Source organism: Diorhabda sublineata, chromosome 2, assembly GCF_026230105.1.
Source record: "Diorhabda sublineata isolate icDioSubl1.1 chromosome 2, icDioSubl1.1, whole genome shotgun sequence".
In the NCBI taxonomy this organism is placed as follows: Eukaryota; Metazoa; Arthropoda; class Insecta; order Coleoptera; family Chrysomelidae; genus Diorhabda; species Diorhabda sublineata.
In genome coordinates this window covers 8,238,038-8,257,717 of record NC_079475.1, presented here as the reverse complement: position 1 = coordinate 8,257,717, position 19,680 = coordinate 8,238,038, and the positions used below count along the sequence as shown (strand labels likewise).

Sequence of the window (19,680 nt, the reverse complement as noted above, 5' to 3'; positions counted from 1 at the left end):
ATAGTATTGATTTCAGCTTATTTTCTTGATTTTATTGTACTTTACGTCAAACGGCGTCACTATTTCTAGGCTCATTTACCTAATGCTTTCCGTTTTCGCTTTTGTATGTCGATTTTCTAGGGTAATAATTCCGATACGCCTTTGTTCTTTGTCGAGACACACTGTATACATATCGTTTAATTGTCATGTTGAAAATAAGTGAATATAGAGCCGACCATAGACAATTGAAAAATTAGCTAGTGTATGACATAGAACAGCAAATGTTTTGCCATGGAACCACACAACATACCTTCTGTCAATGGTTTGACATGCATATTGTAATTAACCTTTACGTCTGGTGTGAAGTTTGTTTACAAGAAGTACTAGTAAACTTGGATTTATAAATATTACAATTTGTATTTAAAGATGACAAAACTTACATTTTCATCAAATGAAACTACAAGTATAGAAAAACCCATTGAGCTGACACGTTCTCCTGTTAACACGAATCCAGATGACTTAGACGATGTATATGAATTAAATCGATGTGCCCAATGGATTCAACTCAATAAATTTAAAAAGGTAATTAATATATCATAATGTGATATTGCTTTACATTTTATATTTTTATCAATAAATGCACGACAATTAACTATTATATATATTATATATATATTATATATATATTATATATATTATATATATATATATATATATATATATATATATATATATATATATATATATATATATATATATATATTATGTACGTAAGTTAAAAGCACCAGTGGCAGACACTTTAATGGTTAATGCTGCTAAACTAATAAAATTAAAATAAATAAAATGTTGGAAAACAAAATAGTATAATAGTATACTTCTAATTATTTAGATAGAACATACAAAAGATTATCAATATCAGTATTTCACAAATGCAGATTTTACATAGTAAAGTAAAGTACTTAAGTAAAAATTATTTTTTTTAATCTTTTAGTCAAATTTTTGGTAATAGAAGGATGGTTCTAACTGTTATTCAAATCAAAAATATGTGTACTCAAAGTCGATACACCTCATTTTCAAAAATAAAACAAACTAATTTGGATTACAAGCCCCACAGTTTAATGGTTATTACTTTAAAGTCACACAAATTTACAATATCAAGTATATACTCTCAATTTGCAATTTATGAGCCTGTATTCAACAGTACTTACCATGGCAAAATCTTTAATTAGAGTTCACAGAATTATCACGATTTAGTCAGAGAACATTACTTACTTGTGTGCCACCAATTCAAATATATTAGGGCCTTGATAACTGAAGATAAGGACGTGACAATGGAGATCAAGGCAAGAGTTGCTGTGGGGAACAGATGCTTCTGGGCAGTCCAAAGAGTGCTCCAGTTTAGGGGGCTCTCATGAAGGTCAATAATCTGCCCCATAGTCACATACAGATGTGTAACATGAACTATGTAGACGACAAGTGAGCAAATTTTCAACTGCTGGGAACATGAAATCCTACAAAATATTATTGACCCTGTTTTCAAGAACAGGGGTAGAGGATCCTGAGGAACGCTTGGCTGATAGATTTGGTGGCGCGACTTCATTAGTTAGAGGATCCAGCTTAGGGTTCGACATTGGAGGCACCATGCTCAGGACAGAAAGGATTGGCAGTTGATTGTTGGGAAATCCTGGTTTTCATAGAACCGTAGCGTCGGTTAAAGAAGAATTTATTGATATATATTTGATGATTTCTCACAATAATTAACGGGAAGTTTTGTTTTCTATAGGTTTGTCTTCAATTCCCAGACTATTTACTTCCAGATTCCAGTAATGTGATTTTAAAACTCCAGAGTATTTTAAATACAACATTGTACTTATTAGGTGATACTGCATATGAAAGGCAAGTACAAAATACATAGAAAAATAAAATAAAGTCTGGAATGTTTATATAAAATCAACAATTTCATTATTTCAGTTGTTGTGTAGATTATATTGCAGCTGCTCATATAAATGCCGATGCAATAATCCATTTTGGTCCTGTTTGTTTTTCAAAATCATCTGCAGCAATTCCATTTATAAATATTTATGAAAAGCTTCCACTTAATATTGACCAATTGAAGGATAATTTTAAAGAAACTTTTAAAGATGAAAACCAACAGGTGGTGGTTATAATTGACGTCGGTTATATCCATTTATTTGGTAAGTCTAAGTATACATACACAATCTGTTCAATCATTCAAGTGTTTTCAGATTTTCACTTTTTTAAATATGAAATTTGTGTTAGGTTCCATAGTAACTATTTAAATCAGTGTCTCCCAACCCGAGTTCCACGCCCCACAGTATATTAGGTATTATTTGGCTTGATGAGACCAAAATATCAACTGGGTGTTTGGTGTCATCAAGTGATTCTCGCTAAACAACCTTTCTAATGGTAAACGTACTCAGAACATATTTGAGTTATTTACATATGACATTCGACGCGGATTAAACCAACAGCAGTGTGCCGATCAACTCGCTTCGACTTTTGGTGATGGTTTCGCTAGTTTTCCGAATTCAATCGTAGCCGCACTTCGCTACAGGATGAATTTCGTGAAGGTCGTCGAAATTCGGCTGTTGTACCAGAAAACATCGATGCTGTGCGTAACCGATATTGCAAGATCGTTATGTAACAACAAAATTCAATCGCGGAGGTTCAAAAGACATCGTATCAGGCGCTGAATCATGAATCTGTGCATATAAACCCGAAACTTAACAACAATCGACTGTATGGGTCTTTCAAGACGAACCAAAACATGAAAAACTTCGAAACATATGGTCGCCTGTTATATAATAATTGGACGTGTCGCGATTGTTCCATCGGAGCAACGTAGAACGATAAATTCTGAATGGTACACCAGGTTTTCGAAAAATCGAGGAAAACCAATCGCAGAAGTTATACATTAAAAACAACTCAGATTCCTATAAATTAAAGATCAGATTAGAACTTATCTATGGAAATCCGGGATGGTTGCAGCCCTCAACTGAATTCCTAGTTGTTGGAGTTGAGTTTGTTTGTGGTGTACCGATTGAGTCCTTTCGGCAGCTGTAGAACTGTGGGAAAAAATAAAATGAGGAAGAAAACGGGAACACAGATGGAAATTAATGGAGAAGGAACGAGTAGAAAGAACAGATTTGAATAAAAAGGAGCTTATGCTTCGACATATAAAAATAGAAAATACGAATTCATATGGAAACAATTATAAAAAACAAAAGGAAATTTATATAGATAACTGAAAATTTTTGTGAGCATTATAATAAAAAAGCAAAGCTGAAAAGATATTTGAAAAACCTCATTTTGATTTGAACCCTTGACTATAGATATGTAGAGGACGATTTACAATACATTCCGAGGTTTTATTGAATTTCTCGAACGGAAGTGACTACTTTGCCACAATACATGAACTAAGGAAATATTTGAAGAAAAACTTTTAGAAGCACCATTTACTAAAAAAATTTGTCAAAAAGAAAATTATATTATTTTGCGGGGACAGTATATTGAATGTGTTTGATAATGATACTGATATATTTTTTAAAAATATAACCAAATCTGAGCTATCCTTTTCGTTCTGTTCCCCAAATAAATAGAAAATACGAATTAGTAGGGAAACGATTATATAAAACTATAGGAAATTGTTAAAGATAACTGGAATTTTTGTGAGCATTATAATAAAAAAGATATTTGAAAAACTTATCAGCGAATATGAAGAATAATATCACTACAAATTTACCGAAATTCATTTTGATTTGAATCCTTGAGCATAGATAGGTAGAGGACGATTTACAATACATTTCGAGGTTTTATTGGAATTCTCGAATGGAGTGAGAAGTAGTAAAAAATTAATTTCTTCAAATACTCGAATGTTAGAATAAATAAATCCGAAGTGACTGACTGAATACGTGAATAAACAAAATATTTGAAGGAAAACTTTTAGAAGCATAATTTTCAAAAAAAATTTGTCAGAAGGTAAATTATATTATTTTGCAGTGATAGTATATTGAGTGTGTTTGATAATGACTTCTTCCTAAAACCCATCAATTAAATCTCTCAATTTAACAATCAGTTTTTTAATATTGAAAATTTGTACGTTACACAGGGGACACAGAAATTTTAGAAAGTTCATGTTGAGGCATTGCACAAAAAAGATTGGGAAACACTGATTTAAATAGATTTCATCTTTTTAGACAAAATAAAAAGTATTTTGGAAAGCTATACAAACATTATGTTACAAAGAATTGACGAGATGGCGACTTGTTCCTCTGGACAAACAGTTTTCTTTATAGGCAGTAATGAAATGAAATTATTAAATGTAGCTCTAAGTATGAAACGTAAGTAACATCTTACATTCAATATTATAACTTAATTATCTTCAATTTTTCACTTCTTAGACCTTTTTCGTAGTAATTAGTCTTGATTTTAGTTCTTATTCGATAAAAAATCAGTTTAAAATGACATGTACAAATTGGCGTTTCCACCTACTTCGGTCTTTATCAAATATATAATCAATTTATTTAGCACCCGGCTAGAAACATTTCACATATTCATTTTATAGGAACAGATTATAAATTTACGATATTTTCTTGATTTATTTTGCTTTGAAGAATCGTTGTTGTCCCTTTATTTTTTCCTCTCATACTTCTAGCTCAATCAGTTGCTATTGAAATGTTAAATATATCTCAATGTCTTCAAGGCATTTTTGCACAGTTTGTCTCCAGAGAGGTAGCAATCCTAGAAGTTCTTTTGGATCTTAGGAAGACATTGGTACTAACTGATAAGGCAGAAACTTGAATATCTTCTAACCGGAAATATTTTAGATATTCTTTTTCAAAATTTCTTGTTTGTTTTCTGAAATCACATGTCTAGCACTTCGTTTTGAGTGACTTTAACTGTGTTAGAATCTGTGGAGTGTAGTGCAAATTAGACCCCATCATATTCCACTATTCGATGAGATTTAAATCTGGTAACTGTAGTGGTAAAAACTAGTAGTAGTAAAAACTCGACGACAGCTTCTTGAAGAAACTGTATTTTTTTGAGGTACAGTATGTAGAAGTGCCTTGTCTTCCTGGTAAAGGACAATGCAGTAAAGTAGTTTATAGGGCATTATCATCATAATGATAAGTTGTCATACAGCCATATTGTTGACTTCCTATACAACTCTTGATATCACAAACTCATGTCTTTGCAGGTGTTTAAGATTTATTAATTTCTGTATTAGTGTAATATGATGGAAAATGTTTTCAATTGGCAATCGAAAACATGAGAACTAGTTTGGGAACATTTTTGTTTGAAGACTTTCATTTTTTTTCTCATTTACAGTGAGTTTAAAAATATAATTAGAAAATACAACAAGCAATTAAGTGGTTAATCATTTGATGAGCATTTATAAAAAATTTTCTTTTTTTGTTCTTCCTTATTTTAGCCCTCAATCTATATTATTATGAGGGAAGTATAAAACTATTCGAAGCTACGAATAAAATAATAAGAAGAAGGAATTACGTCGTTGAAAAAATAAAAGATAGTGAAACTATTGGGATAATTATCGGTACATTGGGAGTAAAAAATTATTTGAAAGTGATAGAGAGAATGAAAGCATTAATTAGTCAAAGTGGGAAAAAATATTATCTAATTAGTGTTGGGAAACCTACTGTTTCAAAACTGGCTAATTTTCCAGAGGTAAGAAAAATTTTCTTCAATCTTTTATTTAACATTTCAAAGTATGCATAAATGTTAATATTCATATAGGATGTTTAAGGGAGAAGGTCCAAATATTGGCCCCCTTTTATATATTTGAAAATAACTCAAAATAAGTACTCTTATGAATATAAAATTCAGGACACATGTATCTAGTAGTCAAATGCCATTTAACATCTTTATTTTTGTTTTTATGTGCCCAATTATTACACATTAAACACTGGACCTATAGTTCACCTTTTGTGTCATCCCTGAAATGACCATTTCAAAACTTGAATACCGTATCTTCCCCTTCTGAAATGCCATCAATTTCTTCCATGTCGTTATCCTCTTAAGCTGGAAAGAAATCATCCGATTCTTCATTATTCTCTCTTCATCCGAATGAGCAGTTATTTCTGTCTTGGTAGCTTTTGGATTTTCTTTCCCTTTGAAGTTTAAGTTTTCCCTTGTTACTTATATTTTGTATTGATGTTTTCATTTGAGATTTTGAAGATTTTCTTCCTAGATTCCATGTTTTTTTTCTCAATGTTAGTATTGGCAATATGTGGAAAGTAGATATTAAATTTTTCACGGGCCCTGCTTTATTCTTTGAAATACATTTAGTTTCCTTTGACCTTCCTGCCATATTTGCTGCAAATTGACGTCCAGTGTTGTCTTCTGGTTGAGGCCCTATTTCATTCGAGCAGCCTGGTTGAGGCTCGATGTCCTTAGAGCAGCTCATTGTCCATATCATACTTCAAGCCTTTCTCATGTTTTGGCTGTCTGCTTGGAAAAGCACCTCTTTAAAAAAACTGTAGGATTATTTACATTAATTTCTAGAGGATTTTGCTTTATACACAATTTTTTTAAATTGGAAAATAAGATAGTTACAACCCTTTTAAAGATTGAATCGAATCATAGATTTTTAGACTTAGTATCACCCCTAGAGATTAACATATATAATTTTGGATCACCTCGTATAAAAAATACTCCAATAAAAATTATATTTTGTTTCAGTTAGACGTTTACGTGGCGATAACATGTTCGATGAGTGAAATTTATTCTAACAGAGATTTTTATAAACCAATTGCTGTACCTTTTGATGTCGAAGTAGCTTTAAACGCAGACCCAGAAAGGCATCAAGATTTCACATTCAATTTTAACGATTTTATCAACAAATGCGGCATAAAAACTAGTCCAGAATCACTCGGAGATGTCAGTTTATTAACAAATAAGCTACGATTACCTAATACAAAGGAATCTACAAATAACGACGAGGACAATCAATCTTTAGCTTTAAAAAGTAGCGGTTCATTAGCACTACAAAGTTCCGGTGCTGGGTATTTGGCTCAAAGGTCTTGGCAAGGTTTGGAACAAAAACTAGGCCAAACTGAAGTAGGATTGGCTAAAGAAGGACGTTCGGGAATAGCGTCGCAATACGAAAATGAACAGCTTTAGAAAAATTCATAAGGTATACGCAGCCAATATAGCCATGCCAAGACATTTAATATTTTTACATCATGATATTTCCAAAATTTAGGATAACCTATAGTATGAAGTATATTATTGTAATAGTCCAGTCATTTTATGCACTTTAAACCTCAATATTCGGAATTATTTCTGATGAGCTGAATTTTTGTATAGATCTTTATAACATTGTTGTAATGAACATGTGAAAAATCGACATCGATATAGTGTTGTAAAGGTCATAAGGTCACAAAAATCGGTATTAAAAAGAAATACAATATTAGGTTAAGGTGTGTGAATAAGAACATGTGACTAGTGACTGGATTGAAGATTAACTCCAGTTTATCAGAAAGAATTTTGTTCAACAAAATATAAAATAAACTTCCATGGTTCTCAACACATCATAGTTGCTTTCTCAACGTTGTACTCCAAAGACGATTGATTTTACACCTAACCTAATCTAACCAACAGAAAAATTTTAAAAAATGCAAATTTTTTGTAGATAATTTTACTAGGAACAATTTTTCTAATAATGGCTGTTGTTTTTTTGGTATTTGTACATGAGTCCTTACCAGGAAGATTATAACTAAGTCCTTTCGATCTAGATAGTTCTTCACAAGTTTTCTCAGATCTCAGGGAAAACCTTATGTCGATGTTACTAAAATATGCGTTTCAATTTTTCTTTCTTCTTTAACTGATAATATAGCCTTACCACCTAGAGTTTTTTTTGTGTTTTTTGTTCATCTTATTTTGCAATATGGATCGAGGTATTTTATATCTTTCGGAAGCCAGTCTTTGAGACATAACACTCGACTTAATAAGTCGAACTGCTTCTTCTAATTGTGCTGGGGTGCAGTTCCTGCTTCCTTTATAACGACCCATTATCATTAGAAAAACATAAGGGAAAGGCAAGAAATATGACACTTTTTAATTTTTGTAAAGAAAGGGGTAATAATTTAATTTATTCCAATAGTTTTATATAAAAAAGATAAAACGATATGTATACATACAATAATAATTATTTCTTTAAAGCAATGATGATGACCTGGGTAGGCAAGGGATGTCACCGAAATGGCTTATCAATTTGCTAGGGAAGAAGCACCATGGTCTCCCTAGTAATGGTTGAAGTGGCGCCATATTACTGAAACCATGTCTGTGAAGTGAAAGCAGGATATTCTCTCAATGTTGGTTAAGTATTCGCCTAGAAGCAACACCATCTACAGAAATTGCTTGCCCTTAAGGATTTTCAAAAAAATACGGTCCATCTATTGCCAACACACACCAAACCGTCACTTTAGAACTGTGAAGTAGCTCTTGATGTATTAAACGGGGGTTTTGTCTTTCATTGGACCAATAACGACAATTTTGCTTGTTTACACTTCCATTCAAATCACTCCAAAAGTGCTCACTGTGCGAAATCGCTTCAACATTGTCTCACAGAAATTTGTACGTATATTGTGATCATTAGGATTAAGCGCTTGTACAATTTGAATTTCAAATGAATGAAATTTAAGATGCTTCTTCAATATTTCGTGCACTATCGTTATTGGAAGCTCAAGCGAACGGACTAACGCAGATTATCGCGCAAATTCAATGTTCTGGACGTCCTGTTGAGGATTGTTGTCTGTCTAACTTGTTGCTCGGAAACTTCGCACCCATGATCGAATCAAATCTTCACTTGTAACGTGAACAAAATCTTCGACGAACAATTGCACACGAATCATTGGCTTTGAAATACGATTCGATTGAAAACGCACGTTGTCCACTGCGACATCGCGACTAAATAATCCGCCAGAATGACGATGCCAATGCTGAACCCTCCCCGCCCCACCGCTCAATGGTTACGGAGAAATTTGAATCCTAATTCTGCCACCGGACACCCGTTACGTAATGTTTTTTAACCCAATAACAATTATTAGCTATAACTACGACACCTTAACATTAACAAACAGTTCGGATTACTAACATTAAGAATTTATATTTTACCATATAGACCAATGTCTTTCAAATATTGGATCAGGTGTGGTAACTGTTTCACGTTATTCAAACTTTTTTCCTAACTTAACTTTCTTGGAACGAACTTCCTAGCTGGTGGCTAAGGCGCTTATTGGAGTATTGTGGGCAACTTGTTAGTATTTGGTTGACTGTCAGTGGTAATTTGCATTTGGGAGGATCAGAAGCGACAATTAAATGAGTCAGTGGAGTCTCTACGACTCATGGGTGGTAGGTTTCTATAGTCGATGGACCGTTGAATCCCAAGCAGCTTGTCCATTGGTCGCGTATACGTCTTATGTTAGCTATGACATAATTATGGATTTGTATAGAGTCTGTGTGAAAGTTTAACACCAGAGCTTGAAAGACTGTCATTGGAGTCATGAATATTCTGAATGATAGGGTGTACTGGATATATTTGTTTGTGCTGATAGCTGATTGTTTATCGTCAGAGGAAAGGGAGTTCAAGACTTGGAGGATTGCATATAATTGTACAAATATTAAAAGAATGGCCAAAGTCACCCAACTTTATGGTTTAGGTAGTTACCGAGCTGAGGAATTGATCACATTACCAACTTGGGCTTATTGGCTGCATGTACCTCAGTTGAAAGGTTTGCGATACTTACTAATAGATTCATAAAGATTTTACTTCTTTCAATAAATCCAATAATCCATTTTTTTATTAATTATACAGACTCAAAAAATAAGTAATTTATTTCCTCATATTTTTATAAACACCAAATAACAAAACAATGTGACAACAGTGTAATAGAGCACTTGAAAAATCGGTGCTTGGATATACATTCCAACAATATTCTATCAAAGCTAACAATAAAAATTTTAATGGTATATTGTATTCGGTACAAAATACTAAATATGGTAAACTATGAAAATACCAACTATAAAATTGATAGTGTAACGATCTGGCACACGCAACGCCAATTAAATTAGCAACAAAGAAAGGCAATACGAATAACTGAACTATTTTAGATAGTTTATCTTCAATTTTAACAGTTTCTGATTCTTCTTTTACTCTTCCGCTGTCTTTTAATTGTTTTTCGAAAGAACGTACGAAAGCTCTTTGACTTTTAGTCATTTTCTTTTCTTCCTCTTTCGATTGTCTCTCAGCCTCTGTTTTCTCTCTAATAATTTCCAGTCTCAATTCACCAGTGACCATATTCAATTTAGCATAACTACTCAGATATTTTTTCAAATGGGGTAAGAATAATAACAGCAACGATACGTGTAATACCAATAATCCTATATGAAATAGTTTGTTTTCGAAAATTTCTCTTGATAAGAATCGGTAGTTTACAGTCCATTTGTGTTCGAAAACGCGACCTAGATCAAAACTACCCTTTAAATATGACACTGGATTCTCGTATAAAAACGGAAAACCTAGTACTAATTGAATTACCCCACAAATAAATAAATTTATAAACGTATCAACATAACTCAAGTTCGTTAAATAAGCTAAAAGAAGACACGGGGCATATAATAAAATATTCATTTTTACAGAAACTGCTAATGAATAAAATATACTACCGAGTAACCATTTGTTATCTATGAATAAGTTTAAACTTATGTAAAACAATAAAACTGCTACGGGATCATTGAAAAGTCTTAAAACGAATATAGAATGAATCCTATATGATGTCAAAGTTGTAATAATCAAGGCGTAAGGTGGTAATTTCATAGTTTTTCTAAATATCCTTTGTACCAAATAGGTTTGTATCAAATAAAAACCTAAAAAAATGTATTGAGCTAATAAAATATTTGTACCTTTCGAAGTTAAGTAATAGAGTATGGTATAAATGTATACAAAACCAGCTGGGTATACCAAAGGTCCTGTATCACCTGAAATATGAAACAGTTTTTACTATTTTTATTGAATCATAAAGTACATATAGGATAATTAATTGTGGGAGGCCAAGAACTGTTGAGCACATAGACCTTCAGATAGGCTCGTCGTGCCCCACAATAAGAACACTATGGTGCCGCATGTACAACAAGTGGAATACAAACCTTGCCAAGCACTATCACACATTCCCCTGTGCACTTTCACACAAAGAAGAAATACAAGGTTAGAGGTGAGGAAATTTTGAGCTTCTAAACTCTTGTAATTCTTCATAGTTTCTTTTATCATGAACTGAAGGCACTGGGCCGTCTGAGTAGCCTTGCTCTCCTTATTTTTCTACACACCATTGATGTTATGGCATTTGAACTAGGCATTGTCAAAAGCATCTATCAGAACTTTGACATCAATAGAAACCAACCTTTGGGGATAATAGGTTTCGTGGTCCTTGTTTGCTTAAATTACTTGGAGAAAGAGGAGGATTTATCATGGTCTCTGCTCTTGCAGAGCCTTTGAAAGTTTGTCAGGTTTCCCACAGGTATTCTTCATGATACTTGATTAGGGATCTCAGAACACAAATTAAAAAAAAGAATAGAAAATATGTAAAAAATCATTTAAAAGTGGATTCCTTTCTGCTTATATTTACTATTCATTACTTACCTCCATCTTTCATACACTTTTTTCTCCTAATAATTAGAAGCTCAAAATGTGCGTATAAAGCATTTGGGAATGAAGGAAATTGATTTGTCATTTTCCATACCTAAAGTCTGTGATTCATATGATGTTTTGATTGAGACAAAAATAGTAATCATAAAACTGTTTGAAAATTTAATGCAGAATTAAATATTCAAAGACCAAAAAATTGTTGACCATACTTTCTTAGGAAAATTTAAACAGCAAGTTTTATCAAAATTTCTGCAACAAATTTTAAATGAAATATTTCTGCTTATTGCATCTGATCACCTAGATTTTTACTAGAGAAATCTAATAAATTAAATTGCTGTTAGACCTGTAAAGTAAGGAAATTCCAACAAATAAACCCAAAAAGGTTACATAATGTGCAGGAAGCTTTTGTGGTGTAGAATACATTCAAAATACCTCATAATATATACTGAATTGTTCTTAAGACTACAAAAAAGGCAAAATGATATTTATTTTTTGATGTTTTTTATATATAAAAGTAGCACTTTCAAATTCATATAGCGTGAAAAGTTGTTTCCATTGACATGTTTGATTTAGAAATTTTCTTGAAATGAATTCAAGGACCTTTTCATTCAATACTTAAATAAAAAAATATACCTTTCAAATCTTTATAGTCCAATGTTCCATTTAAAAATCCTTCAACTTCTTGCATATAAGCAATCCAATCTATCTCCGTGTATTGCACACATTGGATAATAAATATATTCAGTATTGTTTCAAAAATTAACAAAATTAAACAGACTGGCCATAGGTAATGTGGATCCAAAACAATTTTTAATAGATAATCTTTTTGTACATATTTTTGAAGTTGTAACATGATGGTTCCCGATTTTTGGGATTTGCTTTGAGCTTTTTTATTTTTAGTAGTTGGAACCATCTCAAGTTTCGAACATACTATTTCTTGAAACCCCGATAAATTTTGGAAGATAACCTAAATATCTTCTTTTTTGATATAATGCATCTCGCCTACATATAATGACAATACATAGAAAAAGAACTAAAATTTATGCAGGACCACAGAACTAACAGTGTTGAATTAGTTAATATATGCAAAGCTATAGTTTTAACTAATCAAAATTCAAAAATATATATTTTAATTATCGGAAATGATGTAGCTTATTTTACTAATATTACACATATTTCGTTAGAATGTATTCTTTGTGGTTCTATAAAAGTCATTGCATAATCTACTGTTGATCTATTGAAATTAATGTGAGGTTATGTCATAAAGATAAATTAGTGAAATATTTGCCTTATTTAATAATAAATGTCAACTAAACTTTCCGTATCCAAAAATGGCATATAATTTCAAATCAGAAAGTGAAGTAAAAGAATATATTAACAATTTAGGCATAGAATACAGGTTTGGTTGTTACAGCGAAAAAAAACCAGAAGGTAAAATTCAAACAAATTACCTACATGAAAATTAATTCTATTATTTCAGTGTGTCATTTGTTAGCCGATTTTTTAGAATCGATTAAAAAAGATTATGAAAAAGCTGGCAAAGTTTATAGAACGAACTGCGATGATTATAAATATGGTAAAAGTTGTTTAAAATATGGAACTTACAGTTTATTAGGAAAAGGTTCGAAAACATCAGATTACAAATTGGCTTACGATTATTTCGAAAAAGGATGTCATTTAGAAGAACCCGATTCTTGTTTGAACCAAGGATTGCTGCTAATAACAAAAAATGATAAACCTGAGTTGAAACAAGATGTTATTAAAGTAAGCATTTGATTGATTTAACTTATATTTAAAGAATTTTTAAAATCAGACAACTCACTTCAGAGGTATAGCTTGGACTAATATAGTTGTGGGCAAAGTCTCCCTTTTTTCTGTTTCCAAGATCTACTTAATAAATTCATTTTTATCTCCATATAAATGAATGAAAAGAATTTTTAAAAGCATATAGATTGAAAATTTTTTTTAAATTGTAAATTTAGTGATATGATTTTTTACAAGTTTAAGTTCTTCAGCTTTTTGCTTTATCGAAGTCTTCTGCTAAAGATTTGTAATTGATTTTTACTGGTAAATCTGCTTCAATGAAGAGTATTGCTATAGGTCCTGCTTCATATTGTTTTTTTAATAGTTTTTAATAATTTTTAAATCAGAAAAACTTCTTTCTATTTAAGCTGTACTTACAAATATAGACAACATAATTATAATAGCAATGTATACATTAGTATAGAAAACTTCCAGTTCCATCTGACTGGCGTCTTTAATGGAGTTTGGTAAATTAGGCACTAAAAGTCTTTGTAAAGCTGTTAAGATCATTACAGTGCTTAAAAAATTTAATATTTGGAAAATATTTTAAATTATTCTTTTCGTATGGAATCCAAAATTGTTGTAATATTCAGAGAATGCCATAAATCTAGTGTTAATGTCATCTACAGCTTCAACATTTTTTTGTGAAGCCTTTTTTTTAAATGATTGGAATTCCACAACTGCTATTTTCTATAAATTTATAGGCTTTTGCAGTACATTAATTAAAGTCTGTTTCTCGAAATTTGTGAATCCACTTACAAAAATTCTCAAAACCGATTCATTAATTTATATCTTACTAATATTTCGAACCATAAAGTGTATTGAAATAATAAATTCCAGAGTTAACATTTCAATTACAATCTTCTCTGTTCTGTATGGAGTATGCATATAATGAAACTTTTGCAAAATTAAGCAGTGTTGCCAATCTGGCCCATATTTGCTAGGTTTTTATTTAATTTAAAAATAAACGAAGATTTTAAGTTTGATTGACATTGCATTTAAAGAGGCTTCGCGAGGCTCCTTTAAGTGCGAGACTGTGGGCAAAGGCCCACTTTACTCACTCCTCACACGCCACTGACTCTCTTATATGTTATATGTTCACATGAAGAAATTAATTTTGATAGATTATCAAATGAAAAATCATAACAATCCATATTCAATTTTACTATTAATGTGTCTTTAGAATACCAAATTAACTTGAAAACATTCACTATCATCCAAGCACATGTTTTAAATTCATAAATATTTCAGTAAATCCATGTAGTTAGGAAACTCTCATGATACATCATGACACCAAAATTAATATAACAGGTGGTTGAAATGTGCAAAAAATTGATCTTACTGTTTTTTATTTTAACAAATGATATGCTGCATTTTGAACTTTATAGTTTACTTTCTAATTTTAGGGTATGCAGCTATTAGAAAAAGCATGCCAGCACCAAAATGGAAATGCATGTTACTATTTATCAGGAATGTACATTGTTGGTGTAAAGAAGGATAATCTCCCAGGTTAGATTCACATTTTTTTAAGTAACATATTTTTAATTATAACCGAACATTAACTGTTTTTATTATCGGTTCCGTTCTAGGTATATTTCCTTGAAAACTATCCATTTTAAATAATCTCAGCAGTATCATTCTATATTCAGAACTATTTTATCCTGTTGTCCATGATCCATACTCATTACATTAAGAAGCAGCTAAATAAACTGAAGAGAAACTGTATTAACAAGAAGCCACCAATGACTATCATATGCAGAAGATAGCAAGGAAAAGAACTAAAGAGAAAATTTAAAAAACTGGTGGTAGTAGTAGCAGAAACTATGGACTTAAAAAATGAAAATCCAATAAATGAAATGAATAAAAAATGAAAGAACCAAAATTGCTACAGTTGAAATTACATAAGAAATGATCAATGATAAATGTGATGAGAAGAAGAAATAAATGGAATTTGGATTGGTTGGGGCTACACTACCATCTTAATATACAAGCAGTTTTCTTAGGAAAGTGAAAAGAAGGGTGTACAAAACAGATATAGAGTCCAAAATATTTAAGGGAAGCAAAACCTGGATTCTTAATAAAGAATAAAGAAAAGGTCAAATAAGGGTGGATTAAGCTTATATTTAACGACAATCATGTATTGTATGACAAACAATTATAGACATAATCCAATCTTAGGGGTTGGAAAAACTGAAAAAGATGTCAGATAAGAGGGAAGTAAATCCGTATATTAGAGAATACTAGAGGAAACAAGAAAGCACAGAAGATCTCTTATTGATACTTTAAAAATTATGTGTGCTATTCATTAACTCAGCAAATACATAAATAAGTTTGTGATATCACAAATACTGTGACTACTATCAACTATATTGCTCAGCCTAGCTTTGGAGATTACAAGATGAATAAATTGAAAACAAAATGTTTCAACAAAAAGCCACCGATGACTAGCATTTGCAGATTATGTTGTGCTAATAGAAAGGAAAAGAAAATAACTAGAGAAAATATCTAAAAAACTAGTGGTAGTAGTAGTAATGTATGAGATGAAATAAATATGAAATGAAAGAACCAAAAATGGAGTGGAAATTACATAAGAGAGAAGAATAAAAATAGAATAAATAAAAAATGTATAATCAATGACAAATGTGATGAAGAAGAAGAAAGAAATTGACTTCGGATTGGTTAAAGCAATAAATATGTAAAAGAGAAGAAGATTACATCACATCTTAATATCTAAAGTTATGAGTTACAATACGAACAAATCATTATAGACATAATCTGATCCAACAGATAACAATGGTTAGGAAATCGAAGACAGTTAGTAGATAACATAAAAGTAATATGATAGTTTGGAGATTACCAGAAGGAAAAGAGAAGAGAGGAAGACTGAGAATAAATAGATCTTCAGAGAAAAGATTTGTTATTGACATTTAAATAATTATTTGTGGTTTAATTTGCTCAGTAATTAAATTGGAATCATTTCCAAAATATTAGTCAAACACCTTACACAATTTTTGAAATCTACTATCAAAAAACGAATTTTAGAAAAAATTACTTGCTTGAAAATTATGGTATAATAAAAGAGAGGTTTATAGGTAATGAAATAAACTCTTTTAATATTAATCAATGGGATAGTTTCCATTGAAATGGTATTAAAAAATCATTATAAAATTCACATGAATTTTAGGTAGTCTTTTCCAAAAAGATTACAACCCAGAAGAGTACCTGGTTCAAAAAAATATGAAAAGAGCCTTTGAATTTGCATTGAAGGGATGCGATATGGGAAATATGTATAGTTGTGCAAATTTATCCCAGATGTATGCAAAAGGCGATGGTAAGTGAATTATTTATACCAAGAATATGGAAATTTATATAAATAGCCAAAAAATATCTATCTACTTTCATTTCTAATGGTTTTTCTATTATTTTGTACCTGATCCCGCAAAAGGGTTCATGCGCTATGAAAGGTTTATCAACCCTTACTTCAGTAAGACTGTCAAGTGTACCGAATATACACGTCTCTTTATCTTCATTTCCAACTGTCAACCAATTGTCGTTCAACTGCCAGCCAATACTTATTGTTATAGGAAAACTGATCTTTGTTATGTTATGACAAATTTCTTAACCTTCAAGATGACTCCTTGTTATCTTGATACATTTCTTATTCATGCCCAGCTGGAATTGAACTGGGACAATGTACAGAACGTTGTCGCATTTATTTATTAATTCAATCTACCTTCTAACTACATGCCAATGTCATGTTGTGTACAGTGCACACTTTTTGTGAGACAATTTTGTTTATTTTGCAGGTGTTGAGAAAAATGAAAAGTTGGCGGAAAAATATAAAACCAAAGCGATGGAAATGCAAAAGGATGCCCAAAGTAATAAAACTTTAACCTTCCAAGAAGGTTTAAATCCAACCTAAATTCAATTAGTAGCAGAACTAGTTTATATTTCGAATTTGTATATAAATAAAACAATAAATTATTACTGAACTGGTTTATTTTTGAAAATATTTAATGATTTGATGTAATTCGATGTTAGTAAACAGTTAGTGGCACTTGAAATTAACGATAATGTTATTAACAGTGTTTGACAATAATTTAGTTCCTAACTAAATGGGGACATTTAAGTCCGAGATGTTTCGACTTAAACAGAGATACAATTTCTTGAGTGTAATTTAACTCAACCCCGGTGCGAACCATTGGGATCTGTTGAAGATTACAATAACGTTCCTTATTTTTACCCTCCATTAACGTATCCTCTCGGATTACCAAATTTCTGTCTTAGTGTGACTGTGAAGAATCATAAATGCACCCACTTAACTTCAATTTGTTATTGCATTCATTAGTATTGATGATACACGATCTTAATGGGGACCCACATCATAGAGTATTGATTCTGAGTGTCCCTTGGACACTTAACAATAGGATTTTTTAGTATTTAAGAGCGGTCTGTAAACAGACAGATGTCTTAATATTCTGGCATCTGGTTCGTTCGAGTATGATCGTCGGATTATAGAAACCAAGTTTAACTACTCATTTTGTTATTTAATAAATAGTTTACTTTAAAGTAGTTTTGATGTTTTATTATAATGAATATGGCCAACCATCACTAGTTAGCCCGAAGATACACCAGAATTGAGTAATTTTTTGGTAGTTAATGAGTATCATTTCAAAAAGTATAAAGAATCAAAACTCAGGTCATGTTTCATCTAGGCACTCAACTTTTTGTTTATTTACTGGCTTACTTACTCCAGAAACCACAGGATTCAGTTAGTTTGTTGACAACTATGTGGACTTTACGAAAATACCGATTATGCCCCCCTTTAATATCGTTTTAATTTTAATTATCAGCTAATTGTCGTGTAACTGTCAACTAATTATCGTTCAACTGTCAACTAATCGTCGTGCAACTGTCAACTAATTTTCGTTCAACTGTCGGCTGTTTGTTGTGCAACTGTCTGCTGTTCGTCATCCAACTTTCAGTTGATGGTCGTTCAACTATTGATTGCCAATGTTGTGGATGAAAATCGAAGGAATTGTGTTCAAAACTATTCTTTCTATTTCTTTCTTTAAATTTAAGATGATTGACAGTTTTTTTTACATAATTGATATTCGAAATACAGTATCTGTAGTACAAAAAGTTATTTATAGAGATCTTTTAATTGACTGCGCAGATATAAGGAAATTTTCGATATTATAATGGAATTCTACTTCTTTCGATAAATATTTTGAAAATATGCTGCGCCCAATTACATGCATCAAAAATTGTATTATTGAGAAAACTTTATCACTAAACTAGCAAAAAATTTCAGTATTTTTGTTTAATACAAAATCATGCAGCCTATTTCAAAAAAATTTTCAATTGACAGTTCGATTTAAGTCAAAAAAAGTATTTGGGTGGCTTCTTACTCCGATAAGCCTTCTGAAGAGGTACCTCAAGTTGAACATCCTGTTTTTTCCAATTTATATATGACGGCAGTAGTAGACACCCATCAACTTTTTTGTGATTCACTAGCTTACTATTATTCCAAAAACTACTAAATTCGACCATATTGTTGTAAACCATGTAGACTTCTCGAGAATACCGATTATGCCTGCCTATCTAATTTCGTTTGCCATCCAACTGTCAGTTGATTATCGTCCAACTGTCAACTAATTGTCATTCAGCTGTTTGTCGTCCAACTGTCAGCTATTCGTCGTCCATCTATCAACTGATCATTGTCTGTCAGCTGTTTGTCGTCCCACTGTCAACTAATTGTCGTTCAACTGTCAAATGATCGCCAATGTGACTTAACAACGGTTTGATGTATGGAGTGTACACTCCATAGTTTGATGGTTGTGTACTGTTTTTGTTTTAGTTAAATATTCTTTTGTATTATATATGTAAATATAAAGAAAAATAATCGGAGCCGTGTGTAAACGAGTGTTGTTAGTAGCGATGTACGTTTCGTTGACACTGGTGATTTATCTGATGATAAAATTGACAGTAGGGTATTTCAAAATGTATTTAAAGATTAAATTGGAAGTCGTCGTAGTTGATATGATGACGAAAAACATGAATATCCTGATTTTGATCACTCAGAGTAGTTTCTTCAGTAGAAATTTACGAAAGGGAACAAATAGATCAACAGGTAAAGGGAGGCCTAGGAATAGATTCCCCGGGCGAAGTAATCATCTAACCCTGACCAAGGACAAATAGGCCTAGCAATATTC

At 31.5% G+C, this 19,680-nt stretch overlaps 3 protein-coding genes across 5 annotated transcripts; 2 read left to right on the top strand and 1 right to left on the bottom strand.

Moving 5' to 3' along the window:
- Positions 1–300: 300 nt before the first annotated feature.
- LOC130452978 (2-(3-amino-3-carboxypropyl)histidine synthase subunit 2) lies at positions 301–10,931 on the top strand. Of its 3 annotated transcripts, XM_056792533.1 has the most exons (8): positions 324–561; positions 1,763–1,875; positions 1,951–2,174; positions 4,197–4,340; positions 5,432–5,685; positions 6,700–7,153; positions 8,182–8,550; positions 8,618–10,896. In XM_056792533.1, the coding sequence occupies exons 1-6, from the start codon at positions 406–408 to the stop codon at positions 7,138–7,140; spliced, it is 1,332 nt and encodes a 443-aa protein (XP_056648511.1). In that variant the 5' UTR covers positions 324–405; the 3' UTR covers positions 7,141–7,153; positions 8,182–8,550; positions 8,618–10,896. The 3 variants fall into 3 exon arrangements, with proteins under 3 accessions (XP_056648513.1, XP_056648512.1, XP_056648511.1); XM_056792535.1 differs by having other exon boundaries at positions 301–561; positions 6,700–8,550; positions 8,618–10,931; XM_056792534.1 differs by having other exon boundaries at positions 301–561; positions 6,700–8,520; positions 8,590–9,839.
- LOC130452977 (lethal(2)neighbour of tid protein) lies at positions 9,838–12,706 on the bottom strand. Its single transcript, XM_056792532.1, has 2 exons — positions 12,296–12,706; positions 9,838–10,998 (listed from the first exon to the last, which is right to left on the bottom strand). The coding sequence occupies exons 1-2, from the start codon at positions 12,573–12,575 to the stop codon at positions 9,854–9,856; spliced, it is 1,425 nt and encodes a 474-aa protein (XP_056648510.1). The 5' UTR covers positions 12,576–12,706; the 3' UTR covers positions 9,838–9,853.
- Positions 12,707–12,827: 121 nt separating this feature from the next.
- LOC130452979 (cytochrome c oxidase assembly factor 7 homolog) lies at positions 12,828–17,475 on the top strand. The gene is made up of 5 exons (XM_056792537.1): positions 12,828–13,093; positions 13,143–13,426; positions 14,872–14,974; positions 16,650–16,796; positions 17,272–17,475. Exons 1-5 carry the CDS (start codon positions 12,994–12,996, stop codon positions 17,385–17,387), a joined length of 750 nt encoding a protein of 249 aa, XP_056648515.1. The 5' UTR covers positions 12,828–12,993; the 3' UTR covers positions 17,388–17,475.
- The last annotated feature ends 2,205 nt before the right edge of the window (positions 17,476–19,680 follow it).